General features: G+C 41.0%; 2 protein-coding genes across 3 annotated transcripts in view; one reads left to right on the top strand and one right to left on the bottom strand.

The window, feature by feature from the left end:
* snap25a (synaptosome associated protein 25a) overlaps nt 1–15,761 on the top strand; it is a 37,324-nt gene extending 21,563 nt beyond the window's left edge. The window contains exons 4-9 of one of the 2 annotated variants that reach the window (XM_080490287.1): nt 566–614; nt 6,098–6,215; nt 12,156–12,275; nt 14,024–14,168; nt 14,639–14,784; nt 15,222–15,761. In XM_080490287.1, coding sequence (XP_080346413.1) covers nt 566–614; nt 6,098–6,215; nt 12,156–12,275; nt 14,024–14,168; nt 14,639–14,707 — 501 coding nt within the window. In that variant the 3' untranslated portion in view covers nt 14,708–14,784; nt 15,222–15,761. Of the gene's footprint in view, nt 1–565; nt 615–6,097; nt 6,216–12,155; nt 12,276–14,023; nt 14,169–14,638; nt 14,785–15,187 lie in introns of both variants that reach the window. The other variant, XM_080490288.1, reaches the window with a different exon arrangement.
* A 1,902-nt stretch (nt 15,762–17,663) lies between these two features.
* LOC308126450 (saccharopine dehydrogenase-like oxidoreductase) lies at nt 17,664–26,913 on the bottom strand. Its single transcript, XM_080490854.1, has 12 exons — nt 26,720–26,913; nt 25,212–25,324; nt 25,050–25,130; nt 24,821–24,950; nt 24,671–24,720; nt 24,018–24,148; nt 23,263–23,380; nt 21,661–21,780; nt 20,066–20,122; nt 19,499–19,610; nt 18,772–18,853; nt 17,664–18,668 (listed from the first exon to the last, which is right to left on the bottom strand). The coding sequence occupies exons 1-12, from the start codon at nt 26,898–26,900 to the stop codon at nt 18,524–18,526; spliced, it is 1,320 nt and encodes a 439-aa protein (XP_080346980.1). The 5' UTR covers nt 26,901–26,913; the 3' UTR covers nt 17,664–18,523.
* Between the last annotated feature and the right edge of the window lie 1,016 nt (nt 26,914–27,929).

Here is a 27,929-nt window from a genome sequence, read left to right as displayed (position 1 = left end):
CACAGAATAGCTCTATCGCAAATTTCTAGGGAAGAAGGATAAGAAGTTGGAAGTCACAGTGATGCACGTTCCATCAGAGCTCCTCAGTGTTTGATCCTGCCCTGAGAAAACACAAAGAAAGTCTTTGTTCATGTTAATATTGTCAACCTCTATATCAATGTTTTAATCTATAACCAGTCAAGACGATGAAAAAGATGAAAAAAATGTTTGGATCTCTGCAGATTTTATTTTGTTTTTGTGCATCATGCAGTTAAATAGTATGTACAGTCAGAAATTCAAGTGTTGCAAATTTGTTCTATTTTCAATATATTTATTAACTTTTTAACTCTCCTGCTTGCAGTTTATGCTTTACGGATCACTTGTAATCTTACATGATTATTATCAGTGATTAACATTAGTCGTATTAGGATACACATTTCCAGTTCTCTTACCACTTCTGTTCATTGCTGACCTCTGTTTCATTTTGTCTTCCTTTTTTTTTTTTCCCCCCTCTGCATCCACCCATCTTCCTCCATCCCCTCCTCTCTTCCTCGACCCCCTCCTCCGGCTGTGTTTTGTGGAGTAGAGCAAAGATGCCGGCATCAGGACTCTGGTCATGCTGGACGAGCAGGGAGGTAAGTCTGTGATGTCGGTGGAATAACTGAGCTGTTCACAACTAGCAGTGTCGGTGTAAAGCAGATTCAGTAAATCACGATGATAGTCACACACTGTCAGCAACACATGAATATTCGTAGCTGCATTAATCGTTTCAAAAAAATACGCTTCTGTGAATGCTTGAATTGTTGCTTGTTTTTATTTGACTGCTAAATTATTTCATTTTTTTCTTCCTCTAGATTTTGTTTTAACTTGATTATTTCTGGGTTTCATTTAACATGACTTCTTTTTAACACGGTGAAGGGTGCACATTTAACTTTGGGGACATTTTCTTTCTTTCAGCTTCTTTTAACTTTTGTTTCATTTGGCTAACATTTTCTCCTTCCTTTCTTTTGTTTTTTCCTTATAAATTTGATTTGCCTAACTGCTTTTCATTTGCCAGCAGCTTTTCTTTTTTGTTGTTGTTGTTTGTTACCCAAGAGTGACAGTGAAAGGAGACTTCAAAAGTGCCAAAACATGAACAGATCCCATGGAGAATATATTTAGTGCCAAAAGCCTCCAGCTTGCACGGCTCTGCTCGCTGTTGCTGGGTGAACGAGATTATCTCTGGGGTAGTTTGTGCCAGTGTCATTTCCAGACTCTCCTCAGATCTGTTTGCGCTGTAAAAGCCTCGTAAACACACACGGCTCTGGTCAGGAGTCACTTTAGTAAAGGTACAGTATGTAAGATTTAAGGAAAGGCCATTTTTTTGTGTTTCAGGTAGTTACTGAAGTGCTTTTTACCCTCCCTGGTGATTTTATATCAGCCATGGATTTGAATCAAAAAGGGAACCTCTTTAATCAGTCAGGAAAAAGACAGGAAGTATAAACCTATCACACAGTTTTGTATTTTTTCCTCAACTTGCCAATTCGTATAAACAGTTATACCCCTTGTGAGGAAAATTAAGGTTGAAAAACATAATTAATGTGAACTGTAATCTAATTTTTGAACCAAAAAACATTGAAATTATTCATTATTTTGACTATTTTCCAAATCAGATAAACATTTCTCATCATTCTGGCTGTCGTATTTGCTGAGACTGGAACATTTTTGAAACATCCAAGAGCAAGGAAAGTTTTCTGAAAGCAACGGTGCTTGCACTGTGGTTGAAATCCAAGGAATTTATGCACGTGTGTCTAGATTTACGGTAACAGCCATGAGAAATTCCAGAGTCTTTATTCAGCCGCACTTTTCCACTAAAGTATATGAATACTACATCATCTGCATGAGCAGAGACACTTTACAAAGAGCAGACACCGAGAGGGTCTTCAATCACAGCTAAAAGGAACTTTTATATCCATACTGTTCTCTGCACACATGCATTACAAAATCAACAAACATCCCCAACTAGTGGTCCGGCATGCAAACTGCAGCATTTCTGCAGTTTTTCTGAAACAAAAACTGAAAATTTGACGTTGTTTCCAGCAGATCTTTCTAGTGTAAACAGACTCGGATTCACTGTTGATGCTTGTTGCATAAGTGAGGTTTTCCTGCATTATGTGTCTTTAAGCACAGGACAGAGAGAGACCTGGAAATAAACCATGCAAACACAACTCTCACTCGTCCAAGTGGACGATGCACACATCTCCAAAATCCACACACCAGCAGGAAAACTGCACTGACAACGTATTTAACCTGGAATGTAAAATCTGTGGACATGATATGCAGGGCAAATGATGCCAGCTACTCAACCATATACACATAACTCATAACTGTTCAACTAAATCTGTTGACTATCAACTCCAAACATAAATACTGAAATACTACAAGTATTGTGTATTAATGTGTCACCGTAAAACACCATTATGTGCCTTTACACAATAGAATATGATTTTAAAAAGTGCTGTATAAGCACAAATCACTCAGCTTTCACCATTTATAGCTTGAAAAAGCTCTAAATTTCATAATACGATAATGCACTAACTTTATGTGCACAGTGCTCTGCTCATAATTTGTTTTTCCAAATGTTTTTATGATGTTTCCAAGTTTAAGTGGAGGGACGAGAGCAAGTGGGGTAAACATACAGCAGCTGCATCGATCTCCATGTTTCATACGACAATTGATTTGAGGTTTGAAATTAACTCTTTGAAAAGAACAAGCGATTCTGAACCACTTCACAGTTTCATTAGACTGAGACAAAACATTTAGTAAACTGGGAATTCTTATGTTCATCATAAAAATATTTTTGTTTCAGTGAATCAATTGTTCACTGAGTCAATCCTTTGCACAAAACCTTGTTTGTAATTTATAATCGGTCAAATCTGATTGGAGGTCCAAGTAGTGGTCCACCAGCTTAGAGATGAGCAACAATGCACTCTCAATCCCAAATAAACTGATTCGATTTTTTTAGACGACTTCAAATTAGTTAATAAAATCAGTATTTGATATTTACCATCTTCAACTACATTTATTCATACAGTAATTACAGAGTATTTCCAATGACATCAGCTTAAAAAAATGGTTTAAGTTGTGTTCTTCCTGCCTTTGTCTGTGAAATTAGTAACACATTGAATAGAATTTGGAATTACAAATGAACTGGAAGACTTTGTACCACCTGGACTAACTGCATCTTCAGAGAGGGAGCAGACTAGACAAGTGTCTCACTGTAAATATCTATAAAATGGGTCAGCCGCCCTGTTTAAGTTATTTCATGGGGAATTTAGAACAACCATGACAAATATTGTTCCTTCAAAGGATTCCCAAGGAGGCCTTGACGCTCCAACAGGTCTGAGAAGAGTTGGATAACCTTCCAGAGGGAACAGATTCGAGACTTGAGCGATCGAATTAGCTGGCAATGACAAAAATCTACAGCCACATGCTGATTTGTACAGTCCCTGGGCTTTAATGACCGAAGTCGTTCACGCGGACATGAGAAAACGCTGCGCTGAACATCCATTCATCCACTACTACGCCGCTATTCCAAAACCAATCATATCGGCTGACTGGACACACTGAGGCCACCTCTGACCCCTCGTTTATTGACCCTGGTGCAGGCAGTCAGCGCGTATCTCTGCAATCGATCACAGTTATCAAAAACAGGGGTTGCTTTGCTTCTGGTGACACCAAATATAAATTCCAGCAATTTTCCTCACTCAGCATATTCAAAGAAACTACGCAATACTTCAACCCCCCCCTCCCCATAACAAAAATGCATGTCACCCAGGGATTTTACAAATCTCAGAATCTCAGAAAGTCAGTGAACTAATATGTGCATCCGTTCCATTTCTAATCATGCCTCACCCTCTCACTCTCTGCCTGCTCTCGTGTTTCCGTTCGGCGCAATCGGGGTCGGAGGCTCTCTTTGCCGCAGAGCCACCGCCAACCCACCGACCCGCCACATCAGCATGACAAAAGCCCAACCAACGCTCATAAGCCCCGATCCAGTTGAGCTTCCAATCCTTCGCTCAGCTAGACAGCTCTTGGTTCCTCTGAGACGTCAGAGTCCATCATTTGATCCACAGACCGTAAAGATCACCTGTTTCTGTTAACATCTGAATGATTCCAGCCACTATTACCATCCATAGATTAGCTGCACCAGCATCATCAGAACAATAAACAATGTCGAAATCTTAGCAGTAATAACTTTTCTTTAGAATACATCAAATTAGAAGATCTAAGTGTTAAAAATGAATTTTTAAAAAAGGGCCACGTTATAAGATCTGCCACTGGTGCACAATGCATTAAATGGCTTTAAGTCAAATGAAAACAGCACATTTACGCAAGGTCTCAAACTAAGGTGGCGTAATCTCACAATGAAATGCTACAAAGAAGAATTTAAAAAAAAATTCTTTCTTGTATAAACTTAGAGAATGTGTGATCAATAAAACCCCCATGTCAGCGCTGCAGGTCTGCGAGGATAGGGCTTGTAACCGAGTGTTTATCTGTTTTATTCACATGCAAAAATGCACCGTCAATTACTGTTAAAAAAAAGTTAAATCATCAATTAGCTAAGTAGATTTATGTGGCTGGTCGCTACAGATGTTTGTAAAATTTCTTCTTGTTGAGAGTTAACAAAAGAAACTAGTGAGCGAGATGGACTAGGCTAAAACAGGGGTGTCAAACGTACGGCCTGTGGGATAGAACGAGCCCGCCAGACAGTCCAGTCTGGTCCACAACGTGAAATTTCCCCTCTGTGAGAAATTATGACATTGACCGATATATATTAATTTGACCACCAGGGGCGCACTTTTGCATTATGTGGTGAGTCAGTTCAGGTGATCAGAACATAGTTATAAATGTGTCGACATTAAAGATAATTTCTTTTATTCAAAGGTTGTGTTGTAAAAGGATATCAAACAAATAATATTCAGTATGTAGCTTGGTGGCCTCGTGCAAAAGCTCAGAATGGCTTATTGATCTGCAGTTCATTTTATGTGAAAGGATGTATAACAGTGAACATGTTTGAGATGAAAGACTATAAAAAAAAATCCTGTGATTTGGACTTAATAGCATCATAGCATCAATAGTAAAGAAAATTGGTGATATTTTCACTATTTGTAATGTGTGTGAAAGATGTTCACACATGTATTAAGTATTAAGTAGGTATTAGGTTTTAGTAGGTACAGAAGTGAGTGCAAACCATGCATAAAGTGATTTAGAAGGTGCATGAATAAGACATGATTACAAGTTGTCTCCTACAGCAGCCTGCAGCTCTTAATCGATTTCCGGGTTTACCCGATGCTAAGCTAATGAGCTACTAACAGTAGCACCATTGTTTGAGAGTTGTATTGATCTGCACATTTAAGAAAGTGGGAAAAACTAATTCTGAGACTGTCGCACTGTTTCTTTAACATCCCTGTTGAAAGATTTTCAATATTCAACCCAATTCACCAAACGGAGGAACTGCCGTCACTGTCATGATCTGATGTTAGAGGCTTTTTCAGCCCATTCTTATACTGATAATCTGCTCAAGTGCACGTAATTGTATTATACTCCACCGAATCGATGCACTCAGCAGAAACATCTATTAGTTTTGCTCTCTCTTAAACACACACGCTCACTCATACACACACACACACACAGCTCAGTTGCTGCTCATCATAATTCATATTTCTGTGGATCAGTCAATGAAATTCATTCCACTACTGTCATCCTTTGTCCTGACCAGAGCAACTCGATCGTGTCGAAGATGGCATGAACCATATCAACCAAGACATGAAGGAAGCCGAGAAAAATTTAAAAGATTTAGGGAAATGCTGTGGGCTTTTCATATGTCCATGTAACAAGTAGGTACTGACAATGTGCCCCAAAGGTTGTTTTTTTTTTTCTACATATGTGGTGGCGTCCAGTTTTTCCTTTTTTTTTTTTTTTTTTTTTTTTTTTTAAATTTTAAAATTTTCTTTTTTGTTTTACTTTCTTTCGTCATAGTGAGTGTCTGAAGTTTTTGTCTTCTCTCCTTTGTCCTCTCTTTATCTCTCTTCTCGTGCTTCGTTCTGTGGGGGAAAAATGACTTTTGTTTAATCAGAGCAACTGGAGCGCATCGAGGAGGGAATGGACCAAATCAATAAGGACATGAAGGATGCAGAAAAGAATTTGAACGATCTAGGGAAATTCTGTGGTCTTTGCTCCTGTCCATGTAACAAGTAGGTGCTGCTTGCCTGCCTGCCTGCCTGCCATTCAAAAGATGCCAATCAAATATCTAACTAATCAAACGATGATGATGATGATGATGATGATGATGATGATGATGATGATGATGATGATGATGATGATGATGATGATGATGATGATGATGATGATGATGATGATGATGATGATGATGATGATGATGATGAGAACCGAGGTAGAAGTGACATCACGATGGCCATGCTCTGCTCAAGCTGCAAATGCACTCCCACTCTGGCACTTCATCTGAATCCCCCCATACTTACAAACACACACTGCATTCTTAAAGTCGAACTGAAATCTGATTCTAGGTTGGGGTTTTCTTTTATACTAGTTTTCTCTTAATTGTGCCAATCAAGTACTCTAATGTGATTAAAAAATGTCCTTTTTCATCGGAAAATTTAACAAGGATCAAGTCTTATAAAGCTCCATCATAATCCATCCTGTCTATGAACTATAACTTGGATGGTGTGTGATCTATTGACAGGACTGCTTATTTCACACCTGGCGGCCATAGGGCAGAAGTCAGAATCAAAAAAACACAAAAATGAAGGGGGAAAAAGGAAAGAAAACAAACAATTCAGCAAACTTTTTTGCTGATTGAAAAACAAAGAAATTAAATAAGCACAACTCAGTTTAAATGGAGTGAGAGCACTGTTGGAACAAACCTCAGGAGGCAGAAGTTCTCAGGCGGTGCACATGTTGTGACAATTCCACAGCGATACGATGTCAATAAATCCTGGCACTCTGCCGAGATTCCCTGAAGACGTTATTGTTTGTGCGTTGAGTCACTGGCAGCTCGCACACATGGGCGGCTGTGTTTGTCACACATTACGGCGCCGAACAGGTGGAGCTGGTGGCGGCGTTCTCCAGTCCGTTCGGTTCAGACGTGACGATGGCAAACGGCCAAACTGTCGCAACACCTCGGCTCCGAGGAGCCGCAACACAGAAGAGCGGAATAAAGATCAGAGCAAACCCGAAGACGACTCGGATCACAGTGACGAACACACATTAAACTGTCGATGCGTTCACACATAGTAGGTTTATTTCAGCCGGGAAAAAAAATATGTTCTTTGTACAAATGAGAGGCGAAATCTGCTCGCAGATCCTTGCAATCACGCAGGCTATTACTGCCAAAGTGTCAAAACAAAATGCAAACAAAATGCCAAATAAAGTCCTTTCCCATGGGGGAAAATCAAACAACCACTAAACACAACCTATTGTAAAGCCCTGCGGTTCTCTTTCGACACTTATTTTTATGTGACTTCTCTTGAGTACCAAGTCTAATGTCAATCATCACTCGAGATCTGAGAGAGAACAAGTCTGCTTTACTAGGATTTAAATATCTTACTTTCTGTCCGATCGTGGGAAGACGTGAGAGGAAGATGTTCAGTCTCTTCTGTGATACACGTTATTCCGCAAAAAGGGGGCCGTGTTAACGTTTTCATTCTTGTTGCTGCGATTATAGAAACAATATTTCCGCAACTAAAATTTACACACAAGAAGACGCGAGCACGTTGCGGTGTGATCATGATGACTTCTGCCGTTTGAATGGTAAATACGCTGATACATGACAGAGTTATAATAATTATCCCAATTTATCTTTGCTGTGTGTGTTAATCAACCAAAACAGAGCTCCTCCAAACATAATGTTCTCTATTAAAACTTATCTTGTGTGGCTGTGACAATCGAATTTCCCCACAAATGTAGGGGTGCTCTTACTGTTTTATTTTCTATTTCAGTTCGACTTTGATGCAATTTGTGATACTACATGTACAAATATTGTTGGAAACTGCAGGCACATGTAGCCGCCTTGGGTTTATTTATTAGTGCCTTCTTCACTGGGTTGCCCTCCAAACATGCTTATCCCCTGAATTTAACGCTCTGAAACTGGCGGTGCATCAGTCTGAGTCAGTGCCTGAGAAGTTGCACCACTTCCCATTAATACTCCCAATGTCTCATGCTGCACAGTCCATGCAGACTTGTGCAAGTAGGTTTCTGACACCCAGGGTCGGAGAGTCCAGTCCTCCACGTACTAGAATCCCTCCTCCACTCTGCCAAGGCCATGGTTCATCAATAAGTGCCTCTTTTTAACACCCTTAAACCAAGTGCCCTTCTCCAAGTGCCCTCGTTCTGGCAAGCTTCCACTTCTCCAAACATCTTCATAACAGGAGTCATTTACATGTAGGTTTGGCTGTTGTAGCAGGATCTCTTGATACGTTTAGAGAGTCTTTTCTCTCAGCGCTGATGGGACTTCTACAATACCATGACTGCAGCTGTTGGCCTTCCAAAACATATATTAAAAAAAACAAAACGCTGAGATTCAGCCAAGAAAAAGAGCAGGGCTGGGGCTCCTGAGGCATCTTGGTACTGAGATCACCTCCACGTGTTCTTGACCTGAAAAAAAAAAAAAAAAGTGGTGATCTCAGTTTCAAGATGTCTCCGGTTGGGCCTGGTCCAGCCATGTTTGACACTTCTCTTCATCTCTGCATGACCTCTACCACCACCCGCGCCGCTCTAACATCCCGTAGACCCTCACCTTCTTTCGCAGGCTCCACCTCCTGTCCCCCCTCCCCTCCCCACCGCCATCTTTTTGAAAAGCTATGAGCGCCAATGGAATGGAATGACCGGCGAGCATGACCCTCTGAATGCTCATGCATGCATGACGATGCAACTCATATAACAGCAATGCTGCACGTGATGATGCTAAGATCGTGATGTGAACAATGAGGATGATGCTGATGACGAGGATGAACGGATTCCTTTGTTCTTGGGGGTGGGGGGGCTTTAGGTGTACTGGTTAGTTGGTTTATAGTCCACAATACATTCTTGTAATATATATATATATACAACAACAATTCCAAAAATGTTGGGACATTGTGTAGAATGTGAATAAAAACAGGACACAGTTATGTGCAAATCATGTAAACTCTAAAATATCAAAAATATAAAGATGATACATAAGATGTTGAAAATGTACAATATTATTTAAAGAAATAACACATGACTGAAAGCAGATGTTTAAAACTGCTCACAAACAAAACTGATCTAATTGTGCCACGCAAATCAGAAACTTTTCTAAATCAACCACATTAAAGTAAACCACAGATCGTGAAACAAGATAGACGTAAGATGGATTAGGGTCAGGTTGATATAAAGTCAGAACGTTGAAATTTTACAGGGATTTTTTTGGCGGGAAAACAATTGAAGCTGTTGGCTGAATAGGAAAAGCAGCATCAGGATCAAGATCAGTGATGCTTCTACATATGTTAGGTGTTTCTTTAAGGAGGGTTTTCTTAAAAAACAGCGAGGGAACACTACATTCTGTATGTGACCGGCAGTAAATAGAGTCCTGTCTGTAATCAATGCACATATTAGGAAATATTAGGAAATGATGACATTGTGTGTGAAGTAGCTGATATCTTACATCGGTCAAAAATAGGAAAACATTTAACTTTTCAAATGAGAAGTGCTGTCTTAAAACAGCATGTTTTAACACATCCCTGCTTTTTCTTTTCAATTTACATTTTACTCAATGTCTTCAATTTTGAGGAACTGGTGTTGTGGTAAAAGCCGTTGAAACGTTTTCTTCAAAATTCATTAGAAACAAACCAAAAACATGTTTTGCGTTTGTTTACACAAGAGCAGAAGGAAAGCGGGAGAACTGTCAGACGTTCGAAGGCGGCGATACGCAGCACGGGAGGACAAAGAAACAGCAGCATGACACGATGAAAGCAGAAAGAGACAAACAGGAGCGATCTGCAGTGTCGCTGCGAGCTGGAAACTGGGTTACGACACATGCGCAGTGCGATCTTCGAAGGGATCATGTCGGAGACGTTTGAAGGGAGAAAAAAAGAAAAGAAACGGGTGCATGTACGGCGTGGTTGGCTCGTCTTTACAAGCCTCCATGCGGCGTTCCAGCTCGGAGCTTTTGCCTTGTTGTTTTTTTTTCCCCCCCCTCTGTGATTCCTGCTGCAGTTTCTCTGTGGCGCCACCTCTCCTGCAGAGCGCTGTGCTAAATTAACCCTTAATCCTGCACAGGCCGCTCATAGTGTAGGCTCCTTCACTCCTGAGGGGAGCTCTCACATGTAGGTCAGCCATGACAGATCGTGGCATGATAACCTGTCAGGAGCGCGTGTCGATTGATGGCAGAAAGACAAAAAAAAACACCGTTTTCTATGGGAGTGAAAGTGAGACTGGAGCTCGTCGGGTTTCTTAATCCCCTCAGCATGCTGGGTGTCTATCAGAATTAGCTGACTCCAGATTTTTTTGGGCGCTCGATGCCTTTAAATTTTCTCCGCTGATTGTTGGCGCTGCAGGTCGTTCGAGGAATGAATTAGAGAGCGAGAGAGAGAGAGAGCGAGAGAGAGAGCGAGAGAGAGAGAGTTGAATTTCTCCACAGGATCTAATCGGATCATCTCAGTTCAATCATGGCAAAAGTTGATTAGAGACATGCATCACATCCATTATACTATGTCGGGAAAGTAGAAGGCAAAGGAGGAGAGAAACAAGGTCAGAGGAAGAAAGCAGAGGTATAGAGGAAAATACATAAAGAGTAGAGACCCAGACAAGGGAGAAGTGAGTGTTTATCACGCTGGTGTGTGTCAGTGGGGACAGAGAGCCCAGCAAAGCCTTGCCTCAGTCCATTTCTATTAATAAAAGCAGTGGAGGAGGCTGAGCCATCCCCGATACGGACATAGTACATTTACACAGCTCTCCAAGGTTACACAGAACTCAGAAGCGACGTTGTAAAGCCAGTGAAGAAGCGACGGGATACTGCTGATTGGATGCTTCCACCCAAACGTGCCTCAAACGCGAGGAGACAGTGAGGCGGCGTTAACTGAGGACATGCAAACTGTGCGCTCTATCTATCAATCTCACGCTGTTTTGTTGCCGGATTTGAGAGCGAGAGGTCTGACAGACACAGCGAGGTGACATTTACAGAGCCGTGTGGCTGAGCTGTGATTGCGTATCGTGTTGGAACAGCTGGATTCGTCAGTACAGGCGCTGCCGTTGAGACAAAAGCAGATAGATACCCGTTTCAACAAAGGGGTGTGTCATTGTCCAAATACTTACTGTCTCACTGCTCCCTGGCGTCCCAGATCAACAAGACCTAGGAAATAGTGGCAGTATTTTCTTTAAATCATCAATTCAAGGGTGGGAGGGGTGTTTGATGAGGTCAAGGTCTATTTAAACACTGTGCTACTCTCTATTGACTCCCTCTAGTTTCTTGTTTTGTTTTCTTTTGTCTTTTTCGCAGTTTGTTTTCTGCAATGATCGTCGTCCCTCCCGACAGTGTGACGGTCCTGTACACTCTGTGTTGTGTGTCTGCTAAAAGCTTGTCTCTTCTCTGTTCTCTGTCACACCGGGACATTTAAGTGTTGGGAGTGGGGGGGGGGGGGGTGTATTATAGCCACACGGCAGAAGTAGGTTGGTTCAAAAAAGAAAAGGGGGGAAGGTAAACTCACTCCGAGTCATCCGAAATCTTGTAATTTCAAAACAAGTGCATGTGTCGATGACGCCCAAATTGTGACTTAGCATACAAGGCTTGCTTGATTCTGAACAGTATGTTATATACCTGCACGATATAACATCACACACATAGCAGAATGAGCCTGCACCCCAAATTACCAACCAGTCCATGCCTGCTATGCTTTGCTTGACTTAGTCTAGTCCCCACCATATATTTATGTGCTGGATGCATGAAACCAATTAACACCCGTGTCTACTGATCATGCTACATACTGATATATATCTATATATCTCTTTATATGATACTGACATACCTCAAATCTAGGGCTCTCTTTTTAGTTTTTAATGGGAAACCAGCCTGGTTGAGGTAATTGTTGCGCGTCTCAGTCAAGCCGTCTGATTAACTGTCTCTCCTCATCCTCTGCATCGCTGCCGTCGGCGGCCAGGATGAAGAGCGGAGCCAGCAAGGCCTGGGGGAACAACCAGGATGGGGTGGTGGCCAGCCAGCCCGCCCGCGTGGTGGATGAGCGCGAACAGATGGCCATCAGTGGAGGCTTCATCCGCAGGTAGGTAACCCCCAAAACTTCAAGTAGACGGGTAACGGGGCAATTGGTTGGTTGGTTGGTTGGTTTCGTTGGTCGGCTCAAATGAGCCATGAGAGAACTGGTTTGACCAAGTCTTTCTACGAAATACTAGTATTCCCTTCAAACCTGTTGACACCATACGGCACTGTAAATATAGAACTGCAGTAGTTATTCCAGATAGCTTAAGAACATTGTACATCTTAGTCAAATCTATGTCTGAGTCAAACCAACAGTCACCGGCCGACTCCTATCTTGTAAGATCCGCGCTAATTTCTTCTCTTTGTTACGAATGACAGCATCATTGATCAAATTTCCTTGATCCAAACCACTTCACATAAAGTACCTTTCCTTTTCCTTTTTATTCCATTACCTTGGCATCTTGGTTGCTACAATCACATTAGCCCACGAGAGCTCAGATTGTGGCAGAAACGTTTCGGTTGTGACTCATTAATGAGAGAACTGGGATCAATCCAATCACTGGGAAATCTCTTAAACCAAGCACACCAGACAAATACCCAAAACACTGGACTGCTCTTTTGAAAGAGTTGGCCTAACATTTGGATAGTTTCCAGGATGAAGGTTCATTTATTCACTCCAACGAGCTCTCACAAACCTTTGATGACCGTTTTCTTTCCTGGTTCTATCATAACTACGACCAACAACTTGACAGATGGACGGTAGAAAGTTTATTTGTATTCAGGAACAAAATCAAGCATCTTTTTGTCTTTCCTTGACAAAAAGACAAATCATTTATATATTTACCTGGCTGGGAAACTTCTAATGACCATTTGCTGCCAGTGTGTTGAGAACATATTGTAAGTACAGACTTAAAAATTCTAGGTTGTTTTGGGGGTTTTTTTCCTCTTATTTCAATACTCCAGTATTAAAGCACATGAACAAGCCAAAGTCTGAAAACTTTCAAAGTCAGAAGATGAAACCACTTGGAGATCACAATGCATCATTAGCAAGTACAGACCTTAAGTCTCTATCTATCATAAAAAAAAATAATAATAATTTAAAAAAAGGAGAAAATCCTGGGGTAGAGGCACAATTGTAAGTTACCATTATCAGTTTAGTGATACGCCTACCACTAAAGCAATTAATACTATTTCTATAATACTAATATAAACATTAGTGATCAAGCCTGATACTGATCAATCAATCAATGAATATGGATTAATCAAACTGCTTGAAGTTTAAGCATGTAATTTACAAATTTAAAAAATAATTGTAATTGTTTTGACATATATAAAGATAACATATGTAATATATGATTTTGATTTAAGACATTAATAGATCATCATTTTGAAGAAAATGTAGTTATATGTTGATGGTAAATCTAAGGAAATCAGCAAACTACCCAGTTAGCGACAGCTTTTTTCATCTTGCAGTGCAAGTTTGCACCACCAGATGGTGTTTTGAGTCGTTCAGAGAGGCACCAAAGAAATATGAAAAACAACGTCAGCCATCCTTACTGCTACTGCTTCTACCAAACAAGAAGAGCCCTAACTCCAGACAAAAGACAGACTGGCTCTAAAGTAGACCAACACTGCCACCTAATGTACAAATGAGGCACAACTTTTATTTCACACAGTGCTTATTTAAAATACTTAAAGAGAATCGAACCAATCTCGAGGTTGTTGAAACTATATTATGTTGCGCTCTTCCACACTTTCATGATTCTCTGAAGATATTTATTATTTTCTATTTCCGTAACCTCTTGTGTTCAGGGTAACAGAAGATGCCCGGGAAAATGAGATGGACGAGAACCTGGAGCAGGTGGGCGGCATCATCGGTAACCTGCGCCACATGGCCCTGGACATGGGCAATGAGATCGACACCCAGAACCGCCAGATCGACAGGATCATGGAGAAGGTACGCACGCATGGCAAAGATGGCTGTTTTATTGTCCTTTTTCCATTCATGATACATTATTCTAAGTCATATATAGGTTAAGATGATCTTATAACCTTCACTTTGTGTGTCATCATAAAAGCAGCACGCATAGAGATCCTGCTGATAATTCTTGGACCAATTATACAGTCAGACTTTAAAATAAAGTTATTAAGTATAGAGAAGCTTTGTGGCCTTGTAATCTGTCCCATTATTTCAAATTTAAATTTCAGACCTAAATTGGTCAACTAAGTCACCGATTGTCACCTGTCCAACTAACTCAGAGCAAATTTGATGAGTCAGCAGTCATGAAACTGGATGTGTCTAGTTCCTGAGTCTCATTAATTAAGCCACTGCAAACGGCTAAAAGTAGGAAGCAGAGACACACGGTCCGAGACTGACCACCTTTAAAAGACCACATCCTCACCCACTCCTCCCCCCCCTCTCTCCAGGCTGACTCCAACAAGACCAGGATTGACGAGGCCAACCAACGCGCCACAAAGATGCTGGGCAGTGGCTAAGCGCCGCGAGCCCGGAGCGTGATCGTGGCTGGCGTCTCGCGCCACCCATCGACAGGCGCTGACATGCTTTCATCATGGTATTGACCTTCTAGGTTTGCACACATGCACATATCACCTCCCCTCCCCCATTGTAAATGTTGTTCTGTGTTGTCTGTCCAGCTTTTTCAAGATGATTGTCCTCGTAAAAAGATGATTTCTTATACTCCGTATATCATTCTTTCCAAAGGTTGTATATAGTGCTGACTTGATGGCTCTCTAGCTCACCTGTGAAGTTTTTATTCTCTTATTATATATATATACATATATATATGTATATATATATATATATATATATTTATATATATATATAGGAGAAGTACTCTGCTCTGGATGACAAGTATATAATAGGAATGCTATACAAGCTGTTTGTATTTGTTTTGGTTCTTTTTTCCTTTCCAGTATCTCAGTATCGTCTTAGTAAAACGGTGTCATTCCATCTAGGCTACTGTCATGCTCCTTATTTTGGTGTTGTCAGGACAAAATAAAGGGAGAGGACGGATGGAGAAGTTTTTACTAAACGGGCGGCACAGTCGAGGGGGATCGCAAAGAGCACTTACAATCAAAAAAATAATAAAAATAAAAGCAGTCGTTGGTCTATTTTCCTTCATCGCAATCATACTGAGTTACTGTTTAGACAATGTGCAACTAGACTCTCTGTAGCTGTATTAGACATTGCATTCCAAGTGATGTGAATTGTGCGTTTCTCTGCATGACAAATGGTAGATTTTAGTCTTCTAAATAAAACCTGTCTGAAAAATATATATAAAAAAAAAAAAAAAAAAAACAATAACATGGCAGTAGCAAATTGACGAAAACGCATGCTCAGTATTAGGACACAGTTGAACGTTCCATACTCCTGCAAGTTTGCAATAGTGCCACTCTTTCTGTCTCGATATATTTACCGACTGTGACCATCTCGTTGTACGATAATGCAAAAGGAATCAAAAACATGTGTTGAAGTTGAAAAACAGAAAAAAACAAAAAAAAACAAACGAGGACTTGGGGGTTGTATTGCAAAAAATTTAAAAAATGACCTGTTTTCTAAATGATTATGCAGTTCAGTGATGAAGATGTTGATTATGTGATGAAAGATGAGGACTGGTTGTGTACTGTAACATAGGTTTTGGATGCTCTGAAAAAAAAAATAAAAACAAATAAACGTTTGCAATGTAAAGCAAAGACGCATATTTCTGAGAGACCTTACTTTTATAAGAAGACTGTACCTGTAAGTTTATTCTCCCCGTGTGGTTTGTTATTGGTAAAAATAATGATACTATTGAATAACCATGGTAACTATACTATAAACAAAAAAATACATACAAAAGGGTTTTTTGTTTTTTTTGTTGTTTTTTTTTATTGTTTTTGCTTCTGTACTTTAGAGCTATGCACACCAAATCGCCAAAATGTCGAGTAGTTAGAGTAAGGTGATTAAATACCCAAACCTGAATGACACCATAGGTTAAACTGTGAGATTGATGTCCTCAACGCATGTAATATTAAAGACTCCCTCTCTGTATTCTGTCAGTGTGTGAAGTGGTGGACATTTTGTAGCTAGCTGAATTGATTAAAAGTAATAAACCCTGGTCGCACTGTGTCTGTCGTTATTGCTCACAGGCTTCTGTCTCCCTCTCTAAAGTCCAGGGCGACTTTTACAGCCGAGCATGTCCCCATTTCCTCTAAACAGCCAACCGCTGCACCTTCAGGGAGGTTCAGCAAACCCCTTTGAACAGAGCACTGACAGTCCACATTTTCATCTCTCCTGTGGATTTAATCCAGCCTAAAATGCAGGATGAGTGAAAGGGAGGAGGAGGATTTAGTCTGTGGACACACTGAAAAGCTAACAAGTCAAATACCATGGAAAAATTGACATTACGGTGGAAATATTGTTTCGGAATTAGCGTTAGCAGCTTAAACAAAGAAAACATCGACTAAGGAATTGGACTGAAAATGACTTTCCAGAAACAATAAACTAACACAAACCAGAGCGGATTAATGGGAAATTATCACCCAAATGAAATTCAGTGAATATGGTGCATGCAAGACAAATGTTTTATTAAGAATGAATAAGAATGATGCAAGCTCAATCCTTCATAATAATCCTTTTTTTTTCTCCAAAAGAATGAATCAATCTAACAAACTGTAAAGATTCTTGACACTCATTTTATGATGAGGTGAATATAATTTAATCTGGGATGATACAGAGGTCACATATCTATAATACTTATATTTGTTGCATTCTTCCTCTCCCCTCAGGTTTCCTCTTTTCAAGTCTATTTTACCTTTAGTGATTATATGGGGTTGTCAGAGTGGGAGCTTAAACCAAGTGAGAGTTTGGTAATTAAACACCAAAATTATATAATCCTTCAGACTCAAAGAGTTATTAAAATTTTTTTTTTAACTTATATAAGATCAAACAGAAACTTTTGGGCTCTCCTAAATCTACAATATTGAGGACAATGATGTCAGAGGACTTGCACATGTAGCAGTTTCCTCCATCTGACCTGGTGAAGCCTCTGCCCTGCATCGACCTCAATCAAGTGAACGGATGAAGAAACTAGCAGGGCGGCAGTGGGAGGAAACATCCGTTTCTCCCAGCTTCCAGGGAAGTTTGTACATTTTGATGAGCAACGAACAGAAGTGCTGAAGCATGAAAGGAGGAGCTCACTGATGAAGGTAAACTTCACCTGGGAATAAAGATTTTACAACATGAAGGCGACTGAGCATTCATAGTCACAACTCATCTCAGTCTGGATCTAAGAGTCGGACTCTGGGGAGCCGGGAAGAGTCTTTAAGCTGATAAATGACGCTTTGATAGGCTATAATAACCTTTTAATCAGGTTGAATGTATCAGTGCACCTTCTCGAGGAATGACAATTCTCTTCATGAATCAAGTTTCAAATGTAATATTGAGCAGGTTAAAATAATTTATGCACCTCCCATCTTTTATTTATAAAGCGCTTTCATACAACCTTGTTTGAAACAAAGTGCTGTACATTCAAACTATAACACATAAAACTATAAAATACAGCTAGGACGGGTACAATTACAACAAAAAAAATTTTTGCAAAACAAGTCAAAGTAGGATTTAAGATGGGTTTTAAAAGTGAACAAATATACAAAGGCAGATTGTTTCACATTTAGTTGAGCTTGGATTTGATTTTGGTCGTACAAGGAGCAGCCGATCAGCTGATCAGCTGACCTGAGAGACCGAGCTGCTCTAAAGGATATGGTGGAGCCAAATCATTTACACATTTAAAAACAAATAAAAGATTAATATGAACATCTAAAATACACGGGCAGCCCGTGCAGCCAAGCCAGAATGTCATATTATCACTCATACGTGCTCCAGTTAAAAGCATTTTGAACCAGCTGGAGGGCGTGAGAGAGAAGACTGGCCGACTCCAGAATAAAGTGAAATAGTCATCTGGTCCAGAAGTGAGTGGCACGAGGCAGGAAGCACTGGGACCAAACACCATCACTCCAGTTATTTCTTTGTTAAAATGTAAAGAAAAAAATAATAATAATAATAATAATTTAGACCTTCAAGTAGAGGCATTACCGAGTAGCCACCGTTCACTTTCAGAGACACATCAACTATTGTCTGGAAATAGATGGAGACGGCAGGTAAAACTCTCAATATGATTAATATTTACTAATTTTGAAAAGTTTTGATATTTGGGCGAGAAAAAGAAAACTAATCTTCAAAAGGTTTTACAGGCAGGTTTTAGGAAGTGGAGCGTTTGTGTCTAAATGACTTGATAAGTTGTTGCATGAGGCTCAGATGTTTCCAGTGGACGTGGCGGTGGCGGCTCCTGCTGCCTCCTCCTGGCTGCTTCTGACTGAGAACTTGACGCCGTGACCGTGGAGCCGGTCGATCAGGCTGGTTTGACAGAAGGCCGCTCCCGGCGTGTAAACTCCTCCCCTGTGGATCACCACAAGAGGCACACGCAGAGATAAGGGAGGAGGTTCATTGCCGGAGCGTTAACAGGGAGGCGGAGGCGTAAACCTTGAGCGACTGCACCGACCTCCTGGGGAGAGAGTGCACCTCGTTCAGCACCGTCACGGCGGACTGGACCATCGCAGAAACCGTGGCGACGTAGCCAGGTTCTGTTCACAAACACAGAAGTCACAACAGTGAATGACAGCGAGAAGACTGGGGTCTGATTTCAGGCTGAGGCCTTTCAGTGTGGTTAGAACTGTTAAATTCACAATGCAGGTTAATTATTTTGCTTATTTTGCGATTCTGATCTAACGACTGAGTTTGGTGGCCTGGAGGGTAGAGAGGTGGACTTGGCTCTCCGGAGTGCAATGAACCACCGAATCCTAGAAATAGTACGGGTCGATGCAGAGAAAGGAACTTCCCTAAAAGGGTTAATAAATTAGTGTTGTATGTATTTTAAATCAAACTAATGTAGAGACAAATAGCTCGTTATATATATTAAATTCTCATATATCTTTATGGTGCGTGTGCTCAGGGTGGCTCGCCAATAGTACGATAAAGTTGCACCAAAAATATTTGAAAGAAAATACTCATAATTTAATATATTTTAGATGAATTGCACAAAAACTGAAATATTCAACATTTCTTTGTTATATTCTTTATAATTTTATCTCTGAAGTCATAAAAAAAACATTAGATTTTTGTTTAATTTCTTCTGATTCACTGACCAGACCCAGTAATTCTCACAATTAGTCTCATTTTCTGAACTGCTTCACACTGAGAACGTTCTGGAGCAAACAAGGCAGCCTAACCTGCTCCCACGACCTGCGTGCAGATCTTGGCGTTGGGTCGTCCCTCGGCGGGATCCGTCCCCTCCGAGTAGCCCTCCCCGTAAAACGTCATGCTGAAACAGGTTTCTTCAATCTGATGAAGAGGAAGATGCTCGTCTCACCTCAATGTGTAGCACAGCGATAAATACAGTGAGTTTGTGTGCCTGCCCGCGGCAGCGCTGAAGGTTTACATTTAAATATTTCAACGGCGCTAAACCTCCTGAAAAAAAATGGCATAACGTGCTTGTAATTTGTCACCAGCATCGCTGGAGGAGATGTTTCTGTCAAATGCACTGACAATTTCTTCTGGCTCATTCAAACATTATGGAACTTTTAGCATTTTCCCATGACTCCGCCTCACCGACGCAGCTGCTATTTCAGTATCAAACAGTCACCTCTTTACGAAAAAAATTACAGTTAATGGCTTTTTAATATTCAATAAATAAATGTGAAAGTATTTCAAAATAACTTTATTTCCCACTTCTGATCAGTACTGATCTCAGCCTACAAACAATATGTAATGTGTTTCTGTGTATATCTGAGCGTTACCTGTTTTGTGGTTGGACCGGCTTTGGAGAAGAAACCAAAGGAGAAGAATGACGGAAACTTTGAACAAAAGAAAAAAACTGGGTTAGATTTACAGTGTGCTAAAATATTCGACTCAAGTAAAAGTAAAATTACCAGTCTAAAAATGTACTCAAGCAAAAGTGAAAAGTCGCTCTTATGAAATGTACTCAAGAGTGAAAGTTACTTAGTTATTTTTTAAGACAGCAGGAGAATGGTCTCTCCTGAGGAGCACAAGAAGGTCAAGTCAGGTTTAAATCCACCTCTGCCTCTCTGGACAAACACACTCACTTTGTTTAATAATGCTGTTGCCTTTCTTGCCGCTTGAAGCCGATTGGTTCCTTCAATATGGCCGGGGGCTCACACCGTTTTTTCTTACGAGTTCAACCAAGTCGTCCAGGTTTCGCTTTGCACGGGATCCGTACCACCGACGCGCAACTCAGTCTCCATCTTTATTCATGACATTAGCGGCTTTTATCCACCATTCACTGCAGTTTGTTCGGTTTGTCAAGTGAAACTCAAATGACAATAATGTGAGTAAAATTAGTTTGTTACTTTGCAACTCTGACTATATATATATATATATATATATATATATATATATATATATATATAAATCATTATTTGTTGTGTGCACCCTTAAAAGCATTAGCACAAACTTGCACTGAGTCGGTTTTGAAACGTTTTGGGAGAACATGTCACAGATCTGGTTCAGATTCCACACCAGTCTTTTTATCTTATTTAATAAACACTGGCTGTACGTTTGGGGTTTGTTGGTTTGTTTTCTTCTGCTGCAGATTAAATTTTGGAGCCAATCAGACACCTTCCAGCTACCTTTACATGATGGATGAGAAGCTCCATATCTTACCTGCTTAAGATGCTGCATGCACATGATCTATATACACAATACATTTTCTCTCTGATGTTATTTCTTATGACTAAACTTGATTGTGCCGTGAAGGAAACTCACAAACTACCAGGGGGGCTCAAACTATGTCCTGCATTTTTTGGGTTCCCTGTTGCAACACACCTGATTTCAATGAGAGACTCTTCATCGGGCCCAGTTTCCTGCTCTGAATCACTCTTACATTTCTTTGCATACTTTAGCTGATAATAACTCCAGATAATACAGATGAGTTGAAGCAAAGCTTTTACACTGTGTACACTAATTTTCATTTGATTATACCTTCCCACAGACCCTCGGGGGCTGTCACGGGTGGTCAAAGGGCTGCATGTGGCCCTCAGTCCATATAAAACACAGATTTGGTCTACAGGAGTTCTGCGACCTTTGACCCTGGAGCCGGGTAGTGGCTCTTCCAAGTTTAGTGACCATTTTTGTTGGAAAAACAAACAAAACAGCTAAACTTTCTCCAAATGACTAAAACTGGAAACAAAAACAGAGGAACTGAAATAGTCAAGAAAGCTAAATGTCCATTATTAGGATTATAAAACTTATCACTATTGTATGCACCGCAACGTTATACGACTATGTGTCTCAAGAAATAATATAATCTATAAGAACACTCGGATTGCGTCGTGTAGATGGACAAAGAGTCCACTAAGAGTTCAGCTGTACTTACTGTAGTCAGCAGTTTCCTTCCCAAGCTGAATTTTGCCAAAGTCCAGAAGAGGAGGCCGCCACACAGGATCTTGATCACCGAGAGGAGGCCGCCGACACCGACGAAGGCACTGTACTGGACCTGTGGAGACGAGAAGAAGAGGTGGAGGAGTGAGGAAGTGCGGAGACGATAACGAGGGAAATTAAAGTTGACAGGATCGGGAAGAAGATAAGGAGAGGGAGATTAAAGGTGTGGGAGAGAGAGGGAGAAGGAAATGAGCAATGACGGACAAGAAATGAGAGTGAAGTGATTAAAAAGTGGAAGAAGGAAGGGAAGTATAGAGGTGAGAGAGGGAAGTGGGTGAGTGACGAAGGCGAGATGAGGTGTCGGAGGGAGTAATGAGCAGTGAGGCAGAAACTGATGAATCACTACACATGACTCCACAGTTTTCCAGTCAGCTGGCAGATGGCAGCCTAAACAACCTAATGAGATAACTTTCAATAAGTTCAGCGTCTCCAGCTGTGATCAGGAAGCCCTCAGGGACTGAGACGGCCGACCGGGTGACGGCAGGAGGAGCTGAGAGAGCAAAAGAATCTCCTCAGTGTGGGTGGAGAAATAGAAGCCCCTGGGTCAAAGCGGGGGGGTGAAGCACTCTCTGGGTGCTGCACGGTGGCGGTTTGGTCTGGTTTGGTCTGCGAAAAACAGCCGTGATGGCAAATTGCTGATAAAAATCCATGAGCGTAAATGAGGAATGGATGTCACAGGATTCAGGAGGGATTTGTTTTCTGGGCCATTTTTAACTTTCCATACTGAGAGGGCCTTCGCCAGTGTGCCATTGATTATGCTGAATGGGGCCAACTGTGGAACCGTTACCAGAGATATGATTCCAATCACTTTTTATCATCACAATCTCCTCAGACTGCATATATCTTAGGCCTACATCTGTCTGACTGCAGGGGGCAGTGCTGAGCACAAGTTTACATATTTGCAGGGGTTTTTCTTCTACACAGAAACATTCTAATTCTTCTGTTTCAGATGGGAACAGCATTTATCAAAAACTTAAGTTTCCCTTCATGAAAACAATTAGAAATTATTACATTTAATGGAGATGATATGATGTATTCTGTATTCTTAAATATAAAAAAAGATATATATTTTTCAGGAATGACACAAATTCTACTTTCACCTTTGGCCAAATGCAGACCTTCTGTATCTGTGTGAAGACAAATCTGATATGAGATATGAAACACAATTAGTCGGTGTGCAATTTAATAAATGAATAGAACATCTAAGCTCTTATATATATAGAGAGAGAGAGAGAGAGAGAGAGAGAGAGAGAGAGAGAGAGAGAGAGAGAGAGAGAGAGAGAGAGAGAGAGAGAGAGAGAGAGAGATTTAATGTAACCAAAATGTAACCATATGATTTTCATGCACAATTATAAAATCATGTGTTTGTCTGTCTCTCTGTGTTTGTCCTGTGAATGACTGGCGACCTGCCCGTGGGGTATCCCGCCTTCACCCACAGCTATCTAGCAAGAGCAGCAGCATCCTTTGACCAGAAATGGAATAAAGTGTTATACAAGACGGACGAAAACAAAAACCGTTTTTGTGATGTTGGACTTACCGGTGAGCGCTGCTGCTCCTCATAAAGGAAACGTTGGGTTCTCCTGACGACCGAGGGGTCCGAGCCCATAAAGGGGATGACATACTGCTCCATCTCTTTGCTGAAAAACAAAAAACCCCTGGACACACACACACACACACACACAGATCACTCCCGACAGAAAGCAACAGTGATCTGTCCTCACCAAACCGTCTCTGCCTGCAGCCTCAGCACTGTAGTATTCAAGCTCATTGCATCCATTGATAGTCTCCTAAATCTATCTCTCCGTCCCTGCCAGGCTCTGCTTTCCACTGAAATCTCATTACGCTCAATGTAAGTCACTCTGCGAGACAGTAATCGTCTACAAACTGCAGAACTACAATCTTGCAGAAACTGTACCAGTGTGCACCAGATTTCTATACTTTCTTCAACCATTTCTCGGCCCTTGCTTGTAAAGTTACACTTAAAGGCCTTGAAGTTAAACAAAAAACTCATCAAAGTCTGACAAGACTACACGAAGACACATTTGTACCACCAGATTTATTTATCAGGACGACACAGTACTACTTTTACAGGACAGTATAGGTAATTACAGTGGTATTCAGGCTTGGTTACTTTGAAAGAAAAGATACATAAACATCAGTGGGGATTTACTTTCTGCTCCGCACCGAGGAAATTTAATTTACCTTGTACTTGGCTTCTTCGCTGCCAGACCCCATGTTTCAATAAACTAAAGTGTCTAAGCCAGAAAAGCAATTGCTCAATTATTGCCTCACCTCTTCTCCACTTTGGCTCCTACAAGAGGCAGCGGCTTGTGGCCAAACTTCCTCCTCAGCTGGCGGAGGGATCTGCTGTCTGCGAAGCCGTACACTGCAGACTGCCAAGTGGCGTCGTGGCCAGACAAGCCCTGCAAAGTCATGTCACTGTGAATCGATAATACACAAAATCCTCCTCAATTTACACTCAGTACGGTAAAGTCTGAAACTTCAACAGAGCAGCTTTGACACGCAGCACTGAGTGTTTGTCATTTGACACCAGCCTCAGTCTGCTAGCTGATGACCATATATAGAAATGTATTGAGAGGTAATCCAAACAAGATAGATGTTCAATTACATACACTCTGTGTGATTCGTCATGGCAGTCTGCAGCCTGAGCCATAATATTATACCAGGTGAGGTGAATAACACTGATTATCTCTTTTTCATAACACCTCCGTTAGTAGGTTGGACCTATCACACAGTAAGAGACTATTTTGTCCACAAAGTTGATTTGAAGCAGATACATAGCACAAGTGTGACCAAGACCAAAAACTGTGATCTACTAAACTGTAAGGAAGGAAATGCGATAAAGGTAAGGACTCAAAGCTGGAAGTTTCTGGTCCAATTCCGCAAATCAAACTGCTGCTTTAGTTTGTGAAGGTTCAAATTACCTCAGGTCCACTGATGATGTTCAGGAAGCTCTCCACTGCTGTCAGAGTTCCTGAAATCCACAGATCACACAGCAGATTTTCAAATGAACAGTAAAAAAAATCTGTGCAAAATTACAATAGAAAGACCGAAGCACTGGTTGTGTTTCCCACCTTTGAACTGCCTCTGTGTGTAGATAATACCCAGATCTGCAGGAACGGAGTCAAAGCCGCAGCTGCCGATCACATACACTCCCCTGTCCAAGGCCTTACTGTGGTACTCCAGCTGCATTCGCTCCAGGAACTGTGGAAAGCGTATGCGCAAAATATAAACATGCCATTACAATGTACCGACTCCTCAATATGCAAATGTCAACTTCTTACACCCTCCTCTAGATCTTACCTGAGGCTCCCCGCAGATGTCCAAGTAGTGAGCCCCATTCTCTATGCAAGCTCTGACCACTGGCTCGCCATAAAACCTGTACTGAGAGGAGAAGGACAGAATAAAGACATCGGTGTGCAGTTTATAAGGCTCAGGTTGTGTAAAACACCGTCTCAAACTTACCGGTCCAACACAGTTGAGAATCACCACACCTTGCTGGCACATGACGGCCAGCGATTCCTCGATAGACACATCTGCAACAATGATTTCGATGTCTGTCCTCAGCTCCGGCATCGCTGACAAGAGAGGGAAAAGGGGAAACATCTCACCGACAGTATAATCCGTCTTTACACACATAAATGAAGACTGAAACTTTATGGGTGATATTTTATTGCAGTAAACTCTTCAAAGAGTTCATTCCAAACATTAAAATATAATGGAAATGTGTATTTATTGTCAGTTTTTTCATAAAGTCAAAGTATCTATACTGAACTCTTTTTATTTCTTGACTAGTTTTTATATTAATTATGACCTAAAACGATAACACATCTCAAAATATCATGAACGCTAGCTAAGCTTGGATGAAGTCTTCATTCCTGCAGTGTAAACGAAAAGAATTTGTGGGTCCGGTAGAGCAAACGCCACAGCCATCAAGGAACACTGCTCACAAGGAGCGTAATCCCCCAAAAGATGGCTGGTGAAAAAGCTATGTCAAGCTTAATGCAAAGTCGACGATAACCATCAGCTTGAGGAGAAGTTGGTCTTTTCAAAGTTGAAGGAACTTCGCAAGAAATTGACTGATTCTGCAGTCAGAGCAGCCGGACTGGACCACAGAAGAGTGGAGAGGCTGTTTTAAACCCAGTGTAAAGTGTCCCCAATGCCTTGTCTTCTGCTCCTATCGGAGGACAAGATGCATGAAAAGAATGCTGCTTTCCTCTTCCAGCAGGACTTCCCACCTCTCCACTGTGCAGACATCCCCCAGAGTGGTTTTACTGAGCTGTGATTGGCCGGTCATTTAGCCTGACCTGACTCCTGCAGACAAGCTGTGGGTTGTTGTCAACAGGAAATTGAGAGATGTCGCTGGCAGATGAGGTGAAGGCTGCTATCAAAGAAACGGAAGCTTTCCAGCACCTGCACTGACTGATCTCCTCCATTCCACTAAACACTTATGCAGGAAGTCAAGCAAAAAGATTGAGTGCATACATGCACAACACATTATTATGAGGAAACATTACATTATTGCAGGACTGTGATGTCAAATTGGATGAAATATAAATTTTACATTTTTATAGTTTAGCACAAGGTATAAGAAGACTTAGAATTAGTCAGGAAGGCCAATATAAATACTAAAACCTACATAATAATGTGGGGATCTGTGCGAAGTCTGTAGAGTTATACCGTCTACATTAGCCACAGATGTTAAGCAGTAATATAAACGTCCATTTATTATGTGAAAATTGACACTTCTCAGTCAGACTAATGTCAAGCAGTGCAGCTGAGGGACCTGCTAATATTTAAATGTAGCTTGTAGATGTGGAGCGGAACAATTACATATATTTAGAGGTCAAATTCAGAATGTGGGTGTGTGTGGAGTGACGGTGGCTGCACGGGGCTGCAGGGGGCTCCAGCCTGACAGCGGACACTGAGCTAACAGTTAGCCGCTACACGGGACACCCTGTCCGGACACCTACCCAGCCTCTCCGCGGCTCTCCGCAGCACCTCCTCCAGGCGCGGTCTGCTTCTCCCGGCCACGGCCCATTTCAGACCGCCGCTGCTCTCCGCTGCGCACCGTGCCACCTCTTCCACCACAAACTGTCCGGTGAAGCCGGTGGCACCAAAAATAACAATGTGATACGGCCTGTCCGCCGCCATTGTTTTCGTATTTATAAACAACTTTATGCCAGTGTGCGCTGCAGTTTTGACTTTAAGGCCCCGCCCATTACACAGTCACATGGGTTTGACCCCGTTCCCTGATTGGCCAAGCAACAGTAAAGTTTTACGTCATGGCGTCCGCCATATTGGACCGGGCAACACTGACAGTCATAAATACGCGAGCAAAAGCACTACAGCAGTTTATTTTAACATAATAGGTCTTTATTTGGATCTGGAACCCTGCTAATTCAATAGAAATTAAAAACTCAATTAGATCAGTGGAAGGCGTGCGTATTAATGATACTTTTAATTTTATATTGGATTATAGTTTACATTTGCCATATTGGACCGGGCAAGACTGACCGTCACAAATACGCGAGGAAAAGCGCCACAGAAGTTTAATTGAACATAATTTCTTTATTAGGATCTGAGACTACGGTATTTCAATTTAAAAAATCCTCATAATCAGTGGAAGGCGTGCACGTGCGTATTAATGATAGTCTCCTTTTTATTTATATTAGATTGTATTGTACACTGATAATATGCATTTTTTCATAATGTTTCAGCTTCGAAAATCTTACTTTTACAGAATTTCCAAAACTGAGAATAAACAGCCATAAAACTTAACTGACCCTCTACTATTGTGGCAAGGACAGCTTCATAATACAGTATTTCTAAGGACAGTAAGGATGCATCAGAGATCCCCTATAAAACATAAACACCCCAACCATGTAGGTGAATGTTTTATCTTTATTTGAAATGCAAACTGAATTTGTTATGTTTTTGCAGGCATTTTAAAGATCCTGGTAAAACTAATCAAACCAAATAAAAATAAAGTAATCTTTTCCGTTTTCCTGCTGGTGTCCTGCCACTAAATCAGAGTTTTACAGCTGGTCTAGACTGTGTTCAAACATACAAATATAAAAAATCTAGTCTGTCTGTTCTACCTACATTTATGTTGTATTTCATTGTGATACAAAACATGCAACATATGCAACTAAAACAAACATGTGAAGAATTGAAACTTAC

Source organism: Lipophrys pholis, assembly GCF_963383615.2.
Source record: "Lipophrys pholis genome assembly, chromosome: 21".
NCBI classification, from domain to species: Eukaryota; Metazoa; Chordata; class Actinopteri; order Blenniiformes; family Blenniidae; genus Lipophrys; species Lipophrys pholis.
This window is presented reverse-complemented; position numbering and strand designations above follow the sequence as displayed.

Bases quoted from the DNA above. Each gene is read 5' to 3' on its own strand.
- LOC308126450 (XM_080490854.1), bottom strand. From the start codon at position 26,900: ATGGCGGCGGACAGGCCGTATCACATTGTTATTTTTGGTGCCACCGGC. The intron at 25,131-25,211 runs GTAAGTTTGAGA...TTCTCCTCTCAG, and splicing joins TTCTCAACTGTGTTGGACCG to TACAGGTTTTATGGCGAGCC. The intron at 21,781-23,262 runs GTAAGTCCAACA...TCGTCTCCACAG, and splicing joins AGGAGCAGCAGCGCTCACCG to GTCCAGTACAGTGCCTTCGT.